General features: G+C 42.9%; 1 protein-coding gene across 1 annotated transcript in view; it reads right to left on the minus strand.

Annotated features, from left to right (window-relative positions):
• Window positions 1–9,560: 9,560 nt before the first annotated feature.
• Window positions 9,561–20,839, minus strand: part of ADGRF1 (adhesion G protein-coupled receptor F1) — a 56,436-nt gene continuing 45,157 nt past the window's right edge. The window contains 10 exon segments of the mRNA XM_059076595.2: window positions 9,561–9,663; window positions 10,209–10,275; window positions 12,107–12,166; window positions 13,177–13,218; window positions 14,894–15,070; window positions 15,072–15,661; window positions 15,664–16,267; window positions 17,517–17,705; window positions 19,365–19,528; window positions 20,676–20,827. Coding sequence (XP_058932578.2) covers window positions 9,590–9,663; window positions 10,209–10,275; window positions 12,107–12,166; window positions 13,177–13,218; window positions 14,894–15,070; window positions 15,072–15,661; window positions 15,664–16,267; window positions 17,517–17,705; window positions 19,365–19,528; window positions 20,676–20,827 — 2,119 coding nt within the window. The 3' untranslated portion in view covers window positions 9,561–9,589.

Genomic DNA, 20,839 nt, shown 5'->3' on the forward strand with positions numbered 1-20,839 from the left:
GCAGGTGGACTCTCAACCACTGCGCCACCAGGGAAGCCCATGCTGCTTTATTAACATAAGCATTATTAATATTAGTAATAGCCGGTATTTGTTGGAGGCTTAGCAAATACCAGGCAGTATGCTGAGAATTTTCAGGCTTCTCTCATGAACTCCCAACAGTAATTTTACAAAGAGTTATTACCCTTAGCTTACAGATGAAGTTTACTGGGCTTTGGGAATGGAACCAAGTTAATACCTTTAGTAAGTGTTGGAGCCAGGCCTCAACTCCTTTTCTTTCTTATCAGTTCTGTTACATTACAGATCTATCATTAACATTTCTCTGCTCGCACCAGTACCAAGACTGTCTTGATTCCTGAGGCTCACGGAAGTGCTGTCATTAGAAAATGAAACAAAAAAGTCCTCAATCCCTGCCCTACCCTCCTGCACAGGGCAAGGTTTATTCAGATCTTAATCTCCTGCCCTCAGCCTGAAACATTCCCCCTTTGAGCTCTCTAAGTCGGTGGTTCCCAAATCTCTCCCCAGGAGAGCTTGTTAAAACAGCACTCCCTAGTCACCACTCCAGAGTTTCTGATTTAGGAGGTCTGGGGTGGGGTCCAGGAATTGGCATTTCTAACAAGTTCCAGTCATGCTGATGCTGCCGGTTGGAGATATAGTTTGGGAATCATTGCTCTAGTCTAAAAGAAAGCAGGGCAGGTGCACTGCATGTCTGCAGAATTCAACATGTAAAAAATTATCAACATAAATTTTGAAAGTGATTCCATGAATGTGGCTTCTTACACATTCTTTTGAAAGCTGATGGGGAGGGGGGCTGTATAACATTCCCCGCATCAGGTGACATAGAGGACAGGTGGGGCTGGCTCCCCACACCCAGCCTACTTCAGGAAAACAAAGTCACATTATCACCGGCACCAGGCAAAGCTTTCATGCCACAGAAAGTTGTCCTTGGCAGTGCCTGGCTGTGTGTTGTCATGGAATCCTCAACTGCCTTGCTGTGCCCTACTGGGGGACGTGGCTGAGATCTAAGAATCAGGAAACCTTATCCATAAAAGCAATGTATCCCTTGGCAACACATCACACTGGAGCACTCCTCTGCTCTGGTTTCAAGTGTCAGGTCAGAATTCCAGAGGGGTGTTACCTCCCATCTGGCTGGCATAAAAGTAGCTGTTGGCAATGCTTTATCTGTGATTCCTACCCAGCAAGATAAGGTCTTGCCAAACCCACGTGGTACTCTTTGGTGATAAATTTCTCTTCTCCCAGGGTGTTACCTATGAAGAGACACAGAATCAGAGAAAGTTAGGACTAGATGGGATCTCTGAGCTTATCTAATTAATGCAGATATGTGGTTTTACTGATGGGAAGTTGACTCACAGAGAAGTGATTGAGGCAAACTAGAGGTGGGCCTCCCAAGGACTCCATCCCAGAGAGAACCCTCTACATAAGCCCTATGGAGCCCATCAAGGAAATGTACATGGCACCTTTTTTTTTTTTTTTTTAGGATCAAGCCAGGTGAAATGGAGACAAATTACAGAAGAGTTTGTGGTCATCATGGACTCTTCCCCCATCCCTTGTCCTTTTCTCAAGTTCTAACCCTTCCCTGACCTTGCCCGGGTTATCAGGAGAATCTGGAGTCAAGTGTCTGGATAAATTACTTCATGGTGCCACCTGAGGGTCCAATATTTATCCCAAAGCAATAAATCTCTATTCACAAAATATTAGGAATTGTTGCTGCTTGCATAGAGTGAAGCAAGGAGGCTTTCTGAACAAGGGAAGTGAGGCGGAGTGAAGTGCTCTGGACCCTTCCTGCTGTGTGCAGCTTACCCAAACTCCCCGAGTCCCAGCTTCCTTATCTATAGAAGGGGGAAAATAATATGCAACTTACTGTGTTGTTTTGAGGATTCAAGGGCATGATCTATGCTGAGTCTAGCACAAAAACTGGAATCCTGAGGACTTTGGTCACCTCTGTTCCCTTTCCTCCCCTTTCTTTCAATAATGTAATAGGGAAGAACAAATCTGATCCAATAGGATCAGATCCAATAGGATCTGTCTCCTTTATTTTAATCTTTGTATTCTATTGCTTTTGCTACAGGTTAATCACTAAAGGGATGTTGCCTAAGGCTTAAAGTATGCATAATGGCCCATCCTGGGGAACCCTGCCTCCCATGCCTGAGGATTAAGCTCAAATACCTTTGATTAGCTCACAGGAAAAATCCCAATGGCTGCAGGAAAGAAGAAATCAATGCATCCCCTCTGGAGTCTGGCTGGAACCAGGAAATATTTGCAAAACGTAACACTTTTTTTACTTTACCTCCTCACCTTCCCCTCTTGGCTCTATAAAAGAAACTAGCACCCAAATCTGGGCAAGATAGTTCTTTGGGACACTAGTCCACCAACTTCTTGGTCTGCTGGCTTTCCAAATAAGGTCACTATTCCTTGTCCCAACACCTTGTCTCTTGATTTATTGGCCTGTGGTGCAGCAAGCAGTATGAATTTGGACTGCATAACACTAACGCAAGCCCTGGCAGCAAGGGGAGGGCTGAGGAATAAATTGCAAGCAGCCCTGATCTTTCCTGATTAATCTTTGAGGACCTAGTAAATCTTTGCTCTGAATGAAGTCACTATTTTATGTTTCTTTTGTTTTGTTCCCTCCACCCTAAAGAGTTAGGGTAATTCGTTCATGGAAGCTCATGTATGACAAAACTGTACAAAATCTGCCAAACCATTTTCCCCCAAAGTAAACAATGAATCCAAAAATCTAGGAATATCCCCAATCTATTTGGTGCCACATACTTGAATTAACTTGCATTTGCCCAAGTTACCCAAGGTATATCCTGTTAAGACAACCTACATTTTAAATAAAACACTGGTTTTCTAGCAGGCAAAAATCCCCTGCCAACCATGGCTAATTCCCGCTTTGCTTAAAAGCAGCCTTCCACTGTTCGTCAGTACCCTTGGGCTTAAACCCAGGAAACAGAAGTATTGTTTCCCAACCCCAGACAGAGTTATTATGTTCATAGCTCCCTAATCTCTTTTACTAGACAAAACACAGTAGCAACACTGTAAAGTGTTCCTAATTAGAGTAGTTGGATTACAACGCCTTTCACCTCGCCACATTCCAGGCTGGATCTCAGGTGTATTTAAGCTTTGAGCGAATTGTCCAGGATTTATTTATTGGTCAGAGCCCGCCCCCTGAAGTTTAATAAAGGTAAGTACAGCACAGTGTTACTGCCTTCTTTTAACAGAAGGCACATTGTCTTTCCTCATAAGAATCATTTAGAAAGAAATAGATTTGGGACTTTTACCAAAATCTGCATCAGCCTGGGAAACATTCTAGGTGCGACAAAATGACCATCACTCAGCCCCTCCATTTGTTCTGGAAGCATCCAAAAAACAGGGAGAAAATTAACCTTTCTAAAATAGCTAGTTGCAGATCTGGAAGAGCCTATCCAATATGAGGGGTGGCAACATCTAAACACGATTCCGTTCTCTGTATTCAATGTGAAACTTTCCACTAGTGGAATTTCTTACTCTGAGTGCCTATTATATTCATACATTGATGATCTTCACATTCAAACTGGAATGGGCAAGTCGGGCTCTTCATCTTTCTTGACTCTCAACAGTAGTTACCCCAGTTGCTGTCTTTGAACTCCTTGAAATGCTTTTCTTTGCTTCTGGGTCTCGTTGTCCTGGTTTCCCTCCTACTTCACAGGCTGCCCTTCTCCTTCCTCTTTACTGAATCCTCCTCCTCTCCCTACTTCTAAATGATAGGGTACCCTCAAAGCTCAATGCTTGGACCTACTCACTTTTTTCCCTGTACCTGCTAGGTGATTTCATCTGGTCCCATGGCTTTAACCATAATCTCCAGGGTGAAGACCCTAAGAGTGTATCTCTAGCCCAGATCTTCCCTCGAACAATAGATTGGTATGCCAAGTGGCCTACTGGATATTACAAATTGAAGGTTTCATAGGCATCTCCAAGACCTGAAGCAGCTGACCAAGGCTACATAAGCTTGTGGCCAATCAAATCAATCAAGGTGACTTCCTATTTAAGGATGTCCCATGCTGTCTCCAATTATACACACACACACACACACACACACACATTAAGACAAAGTCACATGGATATGATTTCAAGAGTTAAATAACTCTATAATTCCCTGCTTCTCAGAGACAAACTCTTTTAACTGATTTTGTTGATTCTTTTGATATTTGTTTCTATGTTTCTAAGTAACGTGGCTATAATGCTACTTCTTGGTTTCTCAGTTTTATTGATTTCCAAAAACAAAGAATGAGTATTTAGATCTCTTTTCCCATCCTCTCAAATATACTTCCCATTCTCCACCTTCCCGATACATTGTTATTATTTTGGTTATATCAAAAGCATTTCACATTATTGGCACTCTGTATGCTCTAGTCATAGCTGAGCCGGGTAGTATGCTTAATTGCTCTTCCTTTTCTGCACAACGTTTTATTTCTGTTAGGTGTAACTTTGTTTTTACTTGCTTAGATTTCTGTGTTCTTATGAAAAATCCATACCCAACCTACTTCAAAGTATGTAGGTCTCTTCTAAATGACACTCAAGTATATCAGGTATCCTATCATTTTCACCTTGTTGAGCAATCTCCCCTGTGGGTCCAGCCTGGACCTGCCGCACGGCTGCTGTCTGGCTAGCGACTCCCTTATTTCCAGCCTCGAGTTTCCCTCTCTCTCTCTCTCTCTTCTACTGCATCTTGTGTCCCAAGTCTTTCTGGGCTTATTGCTGCCTTTGGTGCAGTCTATTCCCCAGTAACCTTTGGGAAAGGAAGTACTGCAGGAGAACGTGTCAAGAATTTCTGCGTCTGAAACTACCTTTATTCTTCCTCACACTTAATTGCTTTTAGGTTGCAGTCTTTTCTTCTCAACATTTTGAAGACATTTTCCATTGTTTTCTAGCTTATACTGCTGCTGTGAAGAGTCCTGATAATATTCTGATTTGGACCCTTCAGGTAAATCCCACTTTTTCTCTCGAAAATATTTGCATCTTCTTTTTTTTTTCTTCTGTGACGTGAAATTTCACAATAATGTTGTCTCAGTCCATTGGGGCTGCTATAGAAAAATACTATAGACTGGATGCCATATAAACAACAAATACTTATTCATCACAGTTCTGGAGGTGGGAAGTACAAGATCTGGTGAAGGTTCTTCCGGGTTGCAGACGTCTGGCTTCTTGCTACATCCTCGGGTGGTGGGAAGGGCTGGGGAGCTCTGTGAGACCTCTTTTATAAGAACCCGAATCTCATTCATGCAACATCCACCCTCATGGCCCAAACACTTCCCAAAGGCCCCACTTCCTGCCACCATCACTTTGGGGACTAGGAACTAACCTATGAATTTGGGGGAGACACAAACATTCCGATGATAGCATGTCTAACTGTGGGTCTATTTTCACTTATCTTTTCAGTAGAGAAACTCATGACCCTAAGGGACCAAAAATTGTTCTCTATTTGTTACTTTAATGATGCCCTTTCTTTTGTTCCTCTAGTCTTTCTTTCTGAAAATCCTACTATTCAAATGGTGAAATTCTGGGTCTAGTTCTCTAATTTGTTTCTCTTTCATTTTACATCTTTTTCTTTTATTTCTATTTTCCAGGTCATTGCCCCAACTTTATCTTCCATCCCCCCTCAGTTGAAGTATTTTAGTGGTTATGTTACTCTATTTTTAGTTCCAAAGATTCTTTTTGCGGCCCCAGTATGCCTTTTTATAGCACACTGTTCATAAAGGCAATGTTCTGTTGGAGGTTAGTATTGACCCCTGCCCTTCCCCCTCTTTCTAGTCATGTCCCCCCACCCCCCTGCCCCTGCCCCAGCTGCCTTTCTCTGTTTTCTCCTTCATCTTCTAGTCGAGCTCATAGCACTGAATTCTAGGTGACACCATACTGGCTCTTTCTGTTTGTTTTGGCTTCTGCATTTAATACTGGGTGTTTTCCTAGAGAGCCTAGAGGGCTGTGACAGTTTGGCTATACTTTTCAGAGTAGGACATTGAAGAGTTGATTGGAAGGTCTGTGAACAAAGTGCGTATGATGGCTCTTGGCTTCACTGTAGGGTGAGCTGTGTGAACATCTCATTAGCAAACACCCAGAGTCAGTATCTTTCAGTGTTTTCTCCTTGTGATCAGATTCTCCAGAGAGGACCATCCCAGTCTCTTGCCAGGAGGAGGTAAGCCTCGCTGCTGGTGTTATATGTTAACTTTCACTGAATCTCTTTGTTTTGGAGATGGTAGACTCTCCCTCAAATGCTTCTGGAGTCTCTCAGTCCCCAGATCCCATTTTTTCCCCACATATCCATATATTCTATTGCTAGGATGGAGGAAGGGATGGTTACTTGGTTGCTTGGGGTGAGGGAGGCATCTGAGAGTTCGTTTCCTAAACTGACTTTGAACAACTGTACGGCTTAGTTCCACCTTCATTTCACTTCTTACAGACACTGGTGCTGCCAAGTCTCAAGTCTCTTGGGGGATACTGCAGGGTAAAGCAGCTTGCTTCTTGGCTTACCCCTGCTTCTGGCTTCATATTTGGCTTTCTTAGGCCAGCTAACTCAGTTTGCACTCACCCCACCTGCTTTCCAAACTTCTGTTGCTGTTGCTTCCTCTCTCTCTCCTTATCCTTGGTAGTTCAGGTCTGGTAATCCCTTCCTCCTCCTGTTCACACCTTTAGAAATCCCCTTCCCTTGAGTGTGGCCAGGACTTGTGACTCACTTCTAGCTAATAGAATATGGAAAAAGTTATAGGATGTCACTCCCCTGATTACCTTATATTGTACAAGACTCTGTCTTAAAAGCAGACTGAACTAAGAGACTCTCCTCTCAGGCTTAATGACATAGCTGCCATTTTGGAAAATCCCAGTGGCAGGGATGTGCAGGTGACCTCTAGTGTCCCAAGGTAGCCTCTGGCCAATAGTCAGCAAAAAACCAAGGTTCTCTTTACCACAGCTGCAAGGAAATAAATTCTGCCCATAAACTGAATGAGTTGGAGGTGGATTCTTCTCCAGTCGAGCCTCCAGATAAAGATGTAGACCAGCTAGCTCCTTCAGTCTTGTGAGACCCTGAGCAGAGGACCCAATTAAGCTGTGTCTGGACTCTTGACTCAGGGAAACTGTGAGAAAATAAATGCAGGTTGTTTTAAACCCCTAAGTTTGTGGCAGTTTTTTACACAGCCATAGAAAATATTCCAATGTCTTTCTCCTTTTTAAATTCTTTTATTGTTGTTTCAGTAGCATTCTGGAAGGGAGCTGAGCTGAATGTGTGTGTAGTCAGTGGGTTAGACAAGCATGATATATGGTATGTGATACAACACACTTTTAAAAGACCCTAATTTCAATTAAACAGGCAAATAAAAATTCTAGCTACTTGTTATGGACTGAATAGTGTCCCTGCAAAATTCATATGTCGAAGCTCTAACCACCAATGTGATTATTTGGAGACAGGGTCAGTAGGGAAGTAATTAAGGTGAGATGAGCTGATAAGGCTGGGGCCCTTATCTGATAGGATCAGTGTCCTTATAAGAAGAGGAGAAGACACCAGAGAGCTCTACTTGCATGTGCATGGAGAAGAGGCCATGTGAGGACACAGACAAGACAGAAGAGCAGTCTCACTAGAAAACAAGCCCAACAGCAGCTTCAACTTGGACTTCCTGGACTCCAGAACCACGAGAAAATAAATTTCTGTTGTCTAAACCACAGGTCTGTGATGTTCTGTTATGGCAGTCTGAGCTGCCTAATATACTCCTACAGATAGCAGTAAATGTGGACTTGACTTACTTTTGTAATCACAGGCTGCTGAGACTTAGGACATCAGGGCTACTTGTAAAATAGTAGCTAGATGATGCCTGAGCTCCCTTGCAGACCAAGGAGTCTAGGATTCTAATTACAATGAAATTAGCAGTTCCAATCCTGCTAGGCTGACTTATATAACCCTCTTCTTATAGTAATTCAACTTCCATAACTACTACCCTGGCATAGCCATTTGCCATCCACGTTGCCCTGCTCACATCTCACCTCTCTGTACCTTCGTTTCAGCAGCTGTAGAACAGGGATAATGTTATTCCCCCTTCACAAGCTTATTGTGAAGATTACATGAGTTAATAGATGCGAAGCGCTTAGAATAATGCCTGACACATAGTGAGCACTCGTTGCTTCTTCTTTTATGACTTCTTACCACCACCACCATCAGCGTCGTCATTGCAATTGTTATTAAAAGAAATCAACACTTGCTTTAAAAATGCCACAGCAGAGGGCTTCCCTGGTGGCGCAGTGGTTGAGAATCCGCCTGCTGATGCAGGGGACACGGGTTTGTGCCCCGGTCTGGGAGGATCCCACATGCCGCGGAGCGGCTGGGCCTCACAACAGTGAGAGGTCTGCATACCGCAAAAAAAAAAAAAAAAAAAAAAGCCACAGCAGATTTTTAGGAGACTCTGGAAGCAAGGATGAATCAAAGGGCTTAGTTCTTCTGGGCACTGTGGTCAGGACTGAAACTCAGGTGAGCCCAAAGTGACGGCAGCATGGAAGGGAAATGTTGTTTCCTACAGTGCCTTTACCTGCTGCTCTCTATCTCATCCAAAAGTAGGGTCGGCCATACATGGAAATAACTTCCAAAAGTGCCGACAGTGTATTATGAAAGAAAACCAGGTGCTTTAAGGTCTTTCTGGATGCTGACAACCAAATTCTCCCTCAATTTTCCTCTTACATAGAGAGAATTCTGGGAGTGATGAATCTCGTATCTAACCTCATAAGGCTTGCTTAGGATTGCAGGTGATTTTCAAGGCTGTTATGAGGCTGTAGAAATGGACTAGGAACCAAAAGTCCTAAAAGCGCCCTTTACTGGCTTCACTTTGGGAAGTCACTTCACCTGTCCAAGCCTCTATTTCATCATCTCTGCACTAGGTCTGCCTGGACACCTCATGTCATTGGATGGGGGCCCAGATGAAAGTGCCTTGTAAACTGAAAAATAATGCATTATACATATATAAAATACTGCATTACACTTCCTAAGTAACGGCTATGAAGCTATCTGAAATGGACACTTCCATTTTGTTTCTGATTAACTTTCAAAGTTCAGTGACTATACCTAAAAGACAAAAACAAGCGTAAAATCCAACTGGACATTTTTGGAGGAAAACGCTTTTTTTTCTAGGAAATTTCACCAGTGACTTTTTATAAGAAAGTGAACATGGTCCATCAATGTGTCTAAAGTGATTTCATGACATTTCCTTACTCCAGTTCAGATGATCAGAAATGTCACATGAATAATGCTATTTTATGAAAAAGGAAACCATAGTTTGTGGCAGTGAGAGGCTAGTACAACTGACATGATTTCTGACAAAAAGCTAATCTTCTACATTTATGAAGCGATTCCTTTGAATCAAACCCCATGGAAGTAAATCTCTCCATGTAATTGAAGATGAAGATGGCTGTCACGAAACTGCTGAGAGTTCCTTATTATAGTCTCAGACCCCGAAATCAGAAAAAGCCATTGAATATTGAGCATGATTTCTTCACTGACATTTAGCTCTAATGTCAATTTGCTTCCAAAACATTTTCCTTGATTTTAGGGTACCCGGCCTTATTCAGTTGATGAAAACTGAGTTAGCATGATGGAGTTTGAGGACTCTCCAGTATAAGAAAGTACAGAATTGCCTAAAAGAGGAAAAAGAGGATAAGAATTATTGCTACTATGTTGGAATCAAGCATAAGACCAAAATGAAAATAAGCCTATGCAATTGCTTACAATTCTGGACAGTGTTAGGAAGAGGTTAGGGTGTACAGCATTTTATTAAGGCCATAGAAGCTTACATTTGTCAGACATTTCTCATTCGAGAAGAGAAGCACCATATTTTCAGATGGTGGGGAATGAGACTGGTTTGAGATCACTGAATGTTACTGCTGGAAGGAAACTTAGTGATCTCTTAGTTTTTCCTTTTACTGATGAGGAACAGAGGTCCAAAAAGGTAAAGAGATTTATTAAAAGCCCTCAGGCTGGTTGGTGGCAGTGATAACAGGACCCAAAGCTACTGGATGAGCACGTCGGGTATTTGGGGAAGGAAATACGCTTTTTCAAGTTCAGACACTTGAACTTTATCTGAAATTCAAAGAATTTCGATTGGACTCTAATGTGAGTTGCCCATGATGGATTCGTGTTCTTTCTTCCTACCCCTTAGAACCTTTGGTTTGTTGTAACTCACGTTTGTGTTGGAATGGGTTGAAAGTCTTTTGGAATCTGGGTTTGACAGATGAATCTGGTGAGTTTTGCTGCACAAAAGAAAAGCAAGTCATTTAAGCGTTCAGAGTATTCTTTTAGGTGCCTGCTTTTTCATTCAAACTCCCTCAGATTACAAGTACTCATTTTTTCTTCTGCCAAATGAGCCTTTACTTCAAAGCAAATGAGCCACCTACCCAGAAAACAAAATCTCATTTTTGTCACCTAATTTGAAAATGAAACTGGAGAAGGGGTACAAATCCAGAAGATGCAAAGCCCTCACTGACCGCTGCTGCCTTCTGAAAAGGGTCAACAATTTACATTAAAAACAGGGAGATGAAACCACTATCAGGCATGTTTACTTTTGGGTTTTGGTGTATTTTACTTTTCAGTGTTTTTCTCTCTTTGGCCTTCCAATGAGAAAAATTCTGACTTCCTGCTTTGTAGGGTGGGGAGTGTCCTGTCTTGCTTTACACTAATGATTTGATTTTAATGCAGTCACACATGCTGTAACTCCCTCCTTTTCTTAAGAGTAGAGAATGATTCATGAGTTTCACATTTTCTGGTTCAAGGGATTTTAGTTCTTCAAGACATAAAATCAAAATCACAGAATATTAGAACTTCTGCTTTGAGTAACTAGTCTTAACACTTAATTTTTACAGCTTGAGAACATTGAAACCAAAAGGTACTAAGTGACTTTCCTGAGGTCACACAGTCAATTGGTTACTGAGTCAGAAATACAGGGCAGGTCTGCCAGCTCCTGGGTCACAGCTTCCTAACCCACAGCCCTCTCCTGTGAAATGCAGACCCAGGAAAATTATTTTATAAAAATGCCAGAGGTTAATTTCCTCACTGTTTTTTAAATTTCAAAACTCTATATTATCCCTTGTTAAAAATCTCTAAATATCCATGTAGTTTTTCATGCACTTAAATCAGCTGATTTTTATCACACACGGAAATTTCTGCTTTAGAACCCTTTCTGAAAGGCCCTCAGTGTCTTGCTAAAAGACAAAAGTCTGAGTTAACGTCAAAAATACAAAACCGAGGGCTCCTGGTGCCGCGGTGGTTGGGAGTCTGCCTGCCGATGCAGGGGACACGGGTTCGTGCCCCGGTCCGGGAAGATCCCACAAGCCGCGGAGCGGCTGGGCCCGTGAGCCGTGGCCGCTGGGCCTGCGCGTCCAGAGCCTGTGCTCCGCATCGGGGGAGGCCACAGCAGTGAGAGGCCCGCGTACCGCAAAAAAAAAAAAAAAAAAAAAAAAAAGGAAACCCGAGAGGCAAGTACTTTTGTTCCTAACTATACTGTTCCTTACACGGATTGCATTTTTGTGGCAAAGAATGAAAAAAAGAATCCTTTCTTTCCATACAAACTTGTCAGTTTGTAGACTGAAGAGCTAACATTGCAAGGGACAAAGTCAGGTACACCAGCATAAGAGAAAAGTCATAAAGATCATTTTACATATTAGAAGTTAATGAAGACTTCCCCCTCTGATTTTCTGGAGAAGGAAGAGGGGTCTGCAGGAGATCTAGACAGGCAGGCAGAGAAAAGGACCCTACTGATTCTGGATATTGGGAGACAAGTCAGACTACAACAAGCAACACTGTTGAAATGTATTTGCTCACAAGAGCACCACAGAGCCCCATGCCTGAGCATCCTTGAAGCTTTCCACACCTTCGCATCCATGCATCCATTCACTCATTCACTCATTCATTCAACAGCTCTTTAATGACTATTGACCACGTGCTGGACATCGTGCCAGATACCAGGAATATAACGTGACAGAAGCTCAAGGGGTTTACACAAAAGTGGGCTTGCTGTGGGACTGTGTAAAAAAGTGCCAAACTGGAACTTCACGAATTGCCTCCAAGGCCGCAGGAGATGATTACCTTTGATGCTTGGTTCCAAAAGCTTAAAGGAGACAACTTGTTGAGTAGCAGCTGTCGCAGCTACAGGGCAAAAAAGAAATAGTGAGGAACTACACATAGGCAGTCATACAGAGGCAAATCAAGAACAAAACTGCAGAGTGTAATTGTTATTTAGTAGTAGTATTTCCCGGAAGCATTTAATAGACTATAAGCATATGTGGGTCTGATGAAAGGATTTCTTTTCTTTTCTTTCCTTTCTTTACTTGTAAACAAATCTAGAATGAAACAAAGAGCAACAGTACCAAAAACCATAATAATTCAGATTCTAGACATTAGTAATTGGCAATAATGGCTAAATCGAAGTTTGTCTTTGAAGTGAAGAGTGTCCTCATCAAGTGAATGGTGCAAAGAGCAGACTTATTTAGTCCAATCAAGAAGGAGGCAAATTGCTTCTTTGTAAACAGGGGTTTGGAGGCATGTGCAACAATTATGATAATTATAAAATATCCTTATCTTCTTATTAAAACAGAGGCTACATTTATTAGCTTATTGTCTTTACCTCTCTCTGCAGAATTGCTCAAAGCTTGGAAAAAATAATGAAAGAAGTTTAAGTTTTTTTCTATTATCTTTTACTTACATTGGTCATCCTTCATTAGGAATTCTATTTAATGTTAGAGGCTATGTAATATTTACTATATAAAATTCTAGAAACATACAAATAGATGGGCCTTTCAGCATATTCTAAGTGAATGAATAAATTAAGTAAAGGAACAAAAAGGAATTCACCCCTAAGGAAAGTTTTTCTGCTGGTTAATTATGCCAAATCATAATTTAAAAGTAAAAACAAGTTTCCCCTTTTATTCTACAATGTTCACATTATATGTTGTGGTTAGTTCTCTACATCTCTATTATCAGCAATGAGTGTTTAGTTTGTTTGTCTCCTGACTGAACCTGCCTTTTGTGAAATTATAGAATTTTACTATGCAGGTACCCATGGTCTAACTTCTTACATATGAATAAGGGCCCTAGAACTGCAGGGGAGGGACTAGATGCCTGGGTTAAAGGAGAAAGAGAGAAATGAATACACATACCTTACTATCCAAGAGCATTCCAAAACATAAGATGAAAAAGCCCTTAAAAAAAGGAATAAGGCACATGTATTATCTTTTCCTTTTCCAGTAAAGAAAGCATTTATATGTATTACTATTCTATTATATCCCCCAACATTGAAATTATTTCCTTGTCTGTCCCCCTGTTGACTGTGGGTCCTTGAAGGTAAGGATACTGTGTAAACTCCACGATGCCTGGATTAACACAAAGTATGCAAACATTTATTTGTTTTTGTTGAACATATAATTAAATTATTGCATGAATAAAGTCTGAAGCACACGTGGAGCATCATTTTCCCCTTTGTGTCATCCTAAACCCAAAACAAAGAACTTCCATTTGCTTCTACGTCTTAGTCTTTCTTTAGGCATTAAACAAACGTTAACTAAGCATCTATGATGTCAGCAGTCACTGAAGTCCAACCCCAAGGCCAAGTAGAGGAAGTTGACTATAACAGCATCCTTTCCATCAGGTCCATCCAGCCCTTGGGTAACCCTTGGCAGAGTCTTTCTTGGACCTTGAAATCCTCCTCCCAGGCAGAGGACCCTCAGTTGTTGCCTGTTCAGACAGCATGTCACCAAGGGCCCTGGACAGAAGCTCCCTAAACCTGTCACCATTAGGTGTATGCTCTCCATGACTGCCCTCTGTGCCACCACCTAAATGTACCCGGGTTTGTTGCAGTAGGTGGAGAACCAACTGGATTCAGGAGATACTTACTGAGCACTTTCTCTGTGCCAGGCACTGCACTAAGTGCTAAATGATCTCATTTAATCTTCACATTTACTCTAAGATACAGGTAATAATATTATCCCTGTGTACCAAATGAGAGAATTAAGGTATAGAGAAATTAAATAATTTGTTAGTACTCACACAGTTGGATAGCATGATATATTTGAGCCCAGAGCTATTTAACTCCAGAGCTCAAACGTTTAACCACCACTACCCTGAGTCATTGTCCAGAGGAGACCCAGCAAATATTTCTTGAACCAGGACTGAAGGCTCTCTTCCAGATTCACCAAAACCTAAGGATTGCTTTGCCCACCTACTCTCTGAACACTCTCTGATCATGGCATGTAAAACCCATCCTTGGCAGCAGAGTTCAGCAAACTTTTTCTGTAAAGAGCCAGAGAGTAAATATTTCAGGTTTTGCAGGTCCTCCGGTCTCTTACAACTGCTCAGTTCTGCCTGTGTAAGGAAAACAGCCACAGACCCTATGTAGATGAATGGGCATGGCTGTGTTCCAATAAAACTTTATTTACAAAGACAGTGCTGCTTACAATTGGCCAGGCCCTGCTTTATGGCACATTAGGGACTTCCTTTGCACCATTCAGACTCAAAAAGCACTCTGGATTTATTTCCCTTTCCCTGTGTGCTTTAACAGACATCAGCACAAGACAAAGAGGACTGGGTCAACGGCAAGAGAGATTAGTGTTAGCTATGTGAACTCTAACAGATTTAAAACCCTGGAATGGATTACTGAAGGAGCCTAATATTCTGCTTCAGTATGAGAATAACCGTTGGGAAGACTGGATCCTTTTTTATTTTTATTTTTTCTATTCACTGTTGCCAGGCAATTTGGGTTATAATAGTCCTGCTAGAGGCAGGGAAATGAGATCGCCCGCAGAGTGGTCTTCCATCCTCAATTCTCTACAATTATTCCAATTACCCGATGATGTAATAGGTTGTTCTTATCGCTCTCACCTGGGATGCACTGAGTGATGCAAAAATAACATGCCAGGCCAGATTCCGGCTGTCAACCATTGTTCCTATGCCAAACCCCCAGGTGAGCCCTAGCAGGGGGGTCAGAACGAGGAGGCTCCTCCCCATGCGGACGACAGCGGCCTTGCTGTCCTGAGTCAGCCTTTCTCCAACAGCGGGGCCTCCAGAGCCTCGTGAGAAGTAACAGGACCCCCACCAAATTCACAGCCACAATAGTCAGGGCAGGACCCGCAAAGGCCAAGAGAGGTTTGCTCCCATCGGACCAGTTAAGCGAACACACATCTTTCCTTTCATAGCCACTGCTGGGTTGTGTGACCGCAATGGTGATGATGGATATAATGAGAGGACACCCGCAGTCCAGGCAGAACCCGATAGCCACCAACAAAGGCGTGGCCATGTGGTGGAACACGAGGATAACCCGATAAGCCAGCAGGAAGCCAAGCATAAGCATCCAAAAGAACAAGGACAGGTAGAAAAAGTGTGTAAAGAACACTGCAGCTGTGCAGACTCCAGAAGGGTGTGCCGCGGTGTCCACGGAGGCAGCGACGGTAAACCAGATGTCTGCGATCGGGAGGCACAGGGCCACGTTCACCATGCAAATGTGACGCGTGTGTGAGGTTTGGCTTTCGTTGACCTGCTTCCAAAACAGAGCTTCGATGGTTAGGCATAAGATGAGACTTCCCATGGAGACCCCCGGTCCCACAAAGGTGATCCATTTCACAACGGGAACGATGGCGGGGGGACAGAGGGTGACATCAGCATGGAGAAGGAGGTCAGGTGAGTACAGCGGCATGTCACCGAGGCTGGAGTTTCATTCACTAGGTGGCAGCCATTATCGTTCCACTGCGAATGGGTGAAATCCCAAAACACACAATGAGGCTGGCTCAGATTTGATTCTCTCTTGGAAAAAGTCAGGAAAATTTCATTGATGGAATAATTTGCGATAACCGTGGCTATCACGGGCCCACTGACCTGAGCATTTCCACTTTTGGTTACAGGTAGAATGTTCCCCAGGGTCAAGGAGGTCATGCTGATGATAGTTTCTGGAAGGGGCTCCTGGAATTGGTCTGACCTAATTAATGCATGGCCTCTGGTGGGAATGGAAGGGTTTTTGGGGAACATTTCAGTCCGATAGTTGTAACCCAAATTGCTTTGATTTGAGGATGCTGGAATCCCTTTCCGGTTAATGAATTCTCGAGAAAATTCCAGAGGCGGAGCTGTCGAAGGGACCAGAACGCTGATGTTTTCCAGTGACGCTAGTAACTAGGATCCGGCATTCTTTTCTTTCTGAAGTAACACTGTCCAGTTTGTTACCGAGGCAGGATTAAGGATGTGGTCAGATATACTGATGACATTCTGAAATACATGCGTGAAAGTCAGTTCGGATTTTGAGTAAACAGGTCAGAGGACTACAGGTTATCCACCTGTAGTGTCATTAGTCTTAAGCTCAGGAAAATTGCCCAGAGAAATTGGCTCAGTTGAGGACTACATTAAAACTCAGCAATGAAATTCAGCTCTGGTGCTCCACACAGCGGAAGCATTGGGTTAAGAAATGAGGGTCAACAGACTCATGTCAGTTCCAGGGTGACCACCTCCAGGAATTCATACTCCGACTGGGGCTTATTCACACTTAATGTCATCTCTGATGTTATGTTCACCTTATACAGTTAAGCAGGATTGTGTGATTATGTAATAATATACATTATATAACCCAATTTTGTAAAATATTATATGCTTTAACATATAGAATGCACACATCCAAAGTGTTTGAAAGGATATTTATTTAACAAATATTTATTGAGTACCTGCTATGTGTCTCTTGTCAATTTTCTAGGCACCGAGGTGACACGTAAAAGGTAAGCAGTGGCTATTCTAGGGTGGCAAGATTACATATCACTTATTTTTCTTTTTGTTTATTTGCATATCTTATACTGAGCATGTCTCATTTGAGTAATTTTTAAAGTTAATTTTTAAATATCCAAACTAAATCATGAATTCCCCAGTCAAAAAAATGGAGTTCTGGGCTTCCCTGATGGCGTACTGGTTGAGAGTCCGCTTGCCGATGCAAGGGACACGGGTTCGTGCCCCGGTCCGGGAAGATCCCACATGCCGCGGAACGGCTGGGCCCGTGAGCCGTGGCCGCTGAGCCTGCGCGTCTGGAGCCTGTGCTCTGCAACGGGAGAGGCCACAACAGTGAGAGGCACGTGTACCGCAAAAAAAAAAAAAAAAAAAAAATGGAGTTCTTAAAATATACTAAATAGGATATACTAAAGTCAGAGCTTATGGCCACGGGAAGGAACAACTGCCGACTCAATATTAAACATTAAAAAGGTGGCACCTGTGTCATTCAGCGTCATTCAGGGCAGAGGCTCACGCCTTGCCTTCAGCCCGATGCTGTCCAGGCAGTGTGCCTGGAGGCAGCTCCCTCTTACTTTGAACTCACATAATTGATCCCGGGGGTTGCTTATACACTGCTGAGGAAGCAGTGAAGCTCGCGGCAAGACTGTTACATGGCTCTTTGGTCCTTTTCAACAGCACCCCGTCAACTGGGGCTTCTGCCATCCCTCCTGCAAGATTGAGCATTTAAAGCTCAGGCAGACCTTGCCTCCATTGTTGAAATGGACACACCAAAATGTCTTTCTAGGGACAGGGACGAGATATTGCCCAGAATTGACACCACAGAAGCCAGATTGCCGGCTGTGGTTGATGGGTTTTGCTGAATGACCATTGAAAGGCTCTGCACCAAGGATGACACCGTTGCCTCAGTGGTGTTGCTGGCAATCACACTGAAATTCTAGAAATAGAAATGGTTATGTTCTAGAAAACAGTGAAATGCTTGTGCTTCATCAGACTTAAATCAGATTTCATGGCCATGAATAACCAGCGTTTGTATGGTGCATTATAACGTAGGATAAGCATATAACAATGATAACAACAATATAATGGCTGTCATTCAGTGCTTTTTATTTTACATACAGTGTGCTAAACGTTTTACCGGGGATTCACTAATTTCATCTTTACACTATCCTTTAAAGGAGGTACCATGATTATTTTCATTTGATGATTAAGGAAATTGAAACTTGAAGAGATTCACTAAGAAGCACTTTTATATAAATTGTTACCCTGATTATACAGAACCTGATGTTCAGTGAGATTCAGTGACTTTCCAAACAGTACCCAGCTAGGAAGTGGAAAGGTAGGGTCTACTTGGCACTAAATCCTATGTTATATACATTATACTATGCTGAGAAATCCCTATAGAGGATTTAGAGGGACATACGCGGAGATTTTGCTACACTTGGTCACTGGATTTGGGGTTTCACTTCTTCCTTGAGGGACCCATCTGCTTCCACAACACTGAGCTAATTTGGAAGGCAGCCAAGAGGGATATTGCCTTTGTTCAAAGCACATGAACCCAGGATCCCAGATCTCCCCCCCCACCCCGTTTTCCTTTTTACTCTTCTCAGCTGACAGAGCTATTTTCTGCCTAGGGCGCCTGGGATCTGGCTGTCCTCACACCCTGGGGAGACCTAGTCCCAGCTACGATTCATGTCCAGAAACTGGGCCAAAGAAGGCAAGCACGAGGATAAACCTCAGAAAACATCTGCTCCAATCTCCCTCCCCAGTTTACAGATGAGAAAACTGAGGTCCCGAAAGAGAGCAGTAAACCTTCCACAGTCCCTTGGTGAATATTGTGGGGTTCTCTGCTTCCAAAGCAGGGTCTCTGGCTGGGACTGAAGTTCTCCTCACTATGAACTATTTGCAGGATAGTGTCCGTGACCTGGTCTTGGAGTTCCTCTTCCATGACTTGAGTTTTAACTCCTCACCCCATTTGCTTCCATCTTTCTATCTACTACATCTTAAGTACTTGAAACTTCCTAAGAGAGCATCATGTGGAGGTCACAGCACTGGACTGGAAATCAAGTGACCATGTTTCTAGTTCAACATTACTGCTACCAGAGGGACCACCAGCCTCTCAGTCTCCCCTTTTCTGATCTATAGAAGGAAGTTGGTGAGGCGCATGGCCCTGGAGAGCCACTGAAGTGCTATCATTCTACACGGCTGACTCATTCCCTGCCCCGGTTTCTGACAAATGTACTAAGGTTATAGCTTCTGACTTATACCTTCACTTGGATCTTTGATTCCCAGGCTTTCTGAGGCCAGCTTAATTGCTGTTCTGCCATCTCCAGCTCTCTTCAGCATTGATTCACACCTCTGCAGCACCCTCCCCCCAAAACCACCCAATCTTACATTTCAGAGGTTCTCGGCTGCTACCTAGACTCACTACTCACGCCTACGCTCCCTGGGTTTCCCAGGGTCTGATGTCACTGACTTCTGACCAATGAGACAAATTGATACATTTTACCTTCCAGCCAGCCATGCTCACTGGGAGACACCCACTGTGAAACTCAAAACCAGGGCAAATCGGCAAGATGGAAATGCTGTTTTTTACCTTCTTCAGTTCTTCCAGCTCAGAGAGCACACATGTCTCCCTGAGGACATGCCACTCAGAGGGTTGGCACCTGGCCGTGATGCTTCCGGAGTAGCCGCTGCTACAGGGAAGAGTATACTCCTCATTCTTAGATCGAAATCCAAAGACTATGCTGTTACACTGGGCTGGGAAAGAATGGAAACGAAGAAGAAAAATGTCTCTGGATATTTTGACACTCTCTATAAACTATAAAGCAGTACTCTTTCAGTCGTGTTTTCAGACAAAACCCAGGCAAAATTCAGGAGTAGGAGAAGTTCGTCTTTGATGCCCACCCCATCAGCCTTTTTTCCTCTTTCCTGATGTCCTACCCTCCCCAAAGCTGGCCCCCTTTCCCTCCAGGTGTCTGATCTATGCCAACAATCTGAATTTAATGGGCTATCAAACAGTTAATATTTGGTGAAAATAAGACAAGGTGTGATCCCTCCCAGGAAATATTTTCACTCTTTAAGGGAATGCTAGAAAACCAGAAAATCTTCAAGACACTATGGGACAAAGCAGTCATGATAGGGTTAAAAGATAGGCAGTTGCCATTTGGGGGTGACATGTCCTACTTTGTACCCCTTTAAAGGCTTCTCACATCGTGATCAGCCACTAGTTCCTCTTGCAGCTGGCCCTTCACGATATATTCTTACCACGTTGGGACTGGGAAGAGGAAGCCTTGAAAGGAAGAACCACAAGGGCTATGAGTTTTGTTTCTTTTCCCCACTGCTGTGTCTTAAGTGCCTAATCACTTCGGATACTTAGTAAATATTTGTTGAATCAATGTTGAAAGTGGCACAAATCTTGGTAAGAGAGGTTTAAAACTGAATGTAAAGAATTTTTTAAATATCTGAAGAAAAGAAGTAGGGGGTGTGTGTGTCTATGTATACCTGTGTGTGTTTGTGTGTGAGGGTGTATGTGAATGATCTGGAAAAAATGCTTTCTTTCCTGGGTCCCCTGGATTATGATTTAGGAATTTCATCAACCCCAGGGCTCTTCCAGCATGTATACCAGGAAACTATTGCTGAATCATTTCCATCAGCGCCTGCAGTGAATCAGTCTTGTGTGATGTTTACACTGAGAATTGGAGGTCAGCTGACCCATGAGCAAGAGTCTGAAATAGTGAGATGAAATTGAGTTCCATCCTTGTTGGGAGGAGAAACAGCTGCTTGTTTCTACTAAAAGTCAGTCTTAGAACAATTCTGTTTTGGGAACACCTCCAATATATAATACAGTCTACCAATTAAGCTCCCCTAATCTACTTCCCTACAGAGGACAGGAATCCAGTGTTACCTTTTCCGAACACTCTGAAAGAATTGTCTTCTAGTGGAAACAGCTGATACAGGCCTGTTTTAGCCTTCTTAGCTGCCTGCCCAATGCCTGACAGCAATTCAGATGTGTTGCTGGAACCAAAAACTTCGTACCCAGCAATGATGCTTCCATTTCTATAATAATGA

The sequence above is a fragment of the Kogia breviceps genome, chromosome 10, assembly GCF_026419965.1.
Source record: "Kogia breviceps isolate mKogBre1 chromosome 10, mKogBre1 haplotype 1, whole genome shotgun sequence".
Lineage (NCBI taxonomy): Eukaryota > Metazoa > Chordata > Mammalia > Artiodactyla > Physeteridae > Kogia > Kogia breviceps.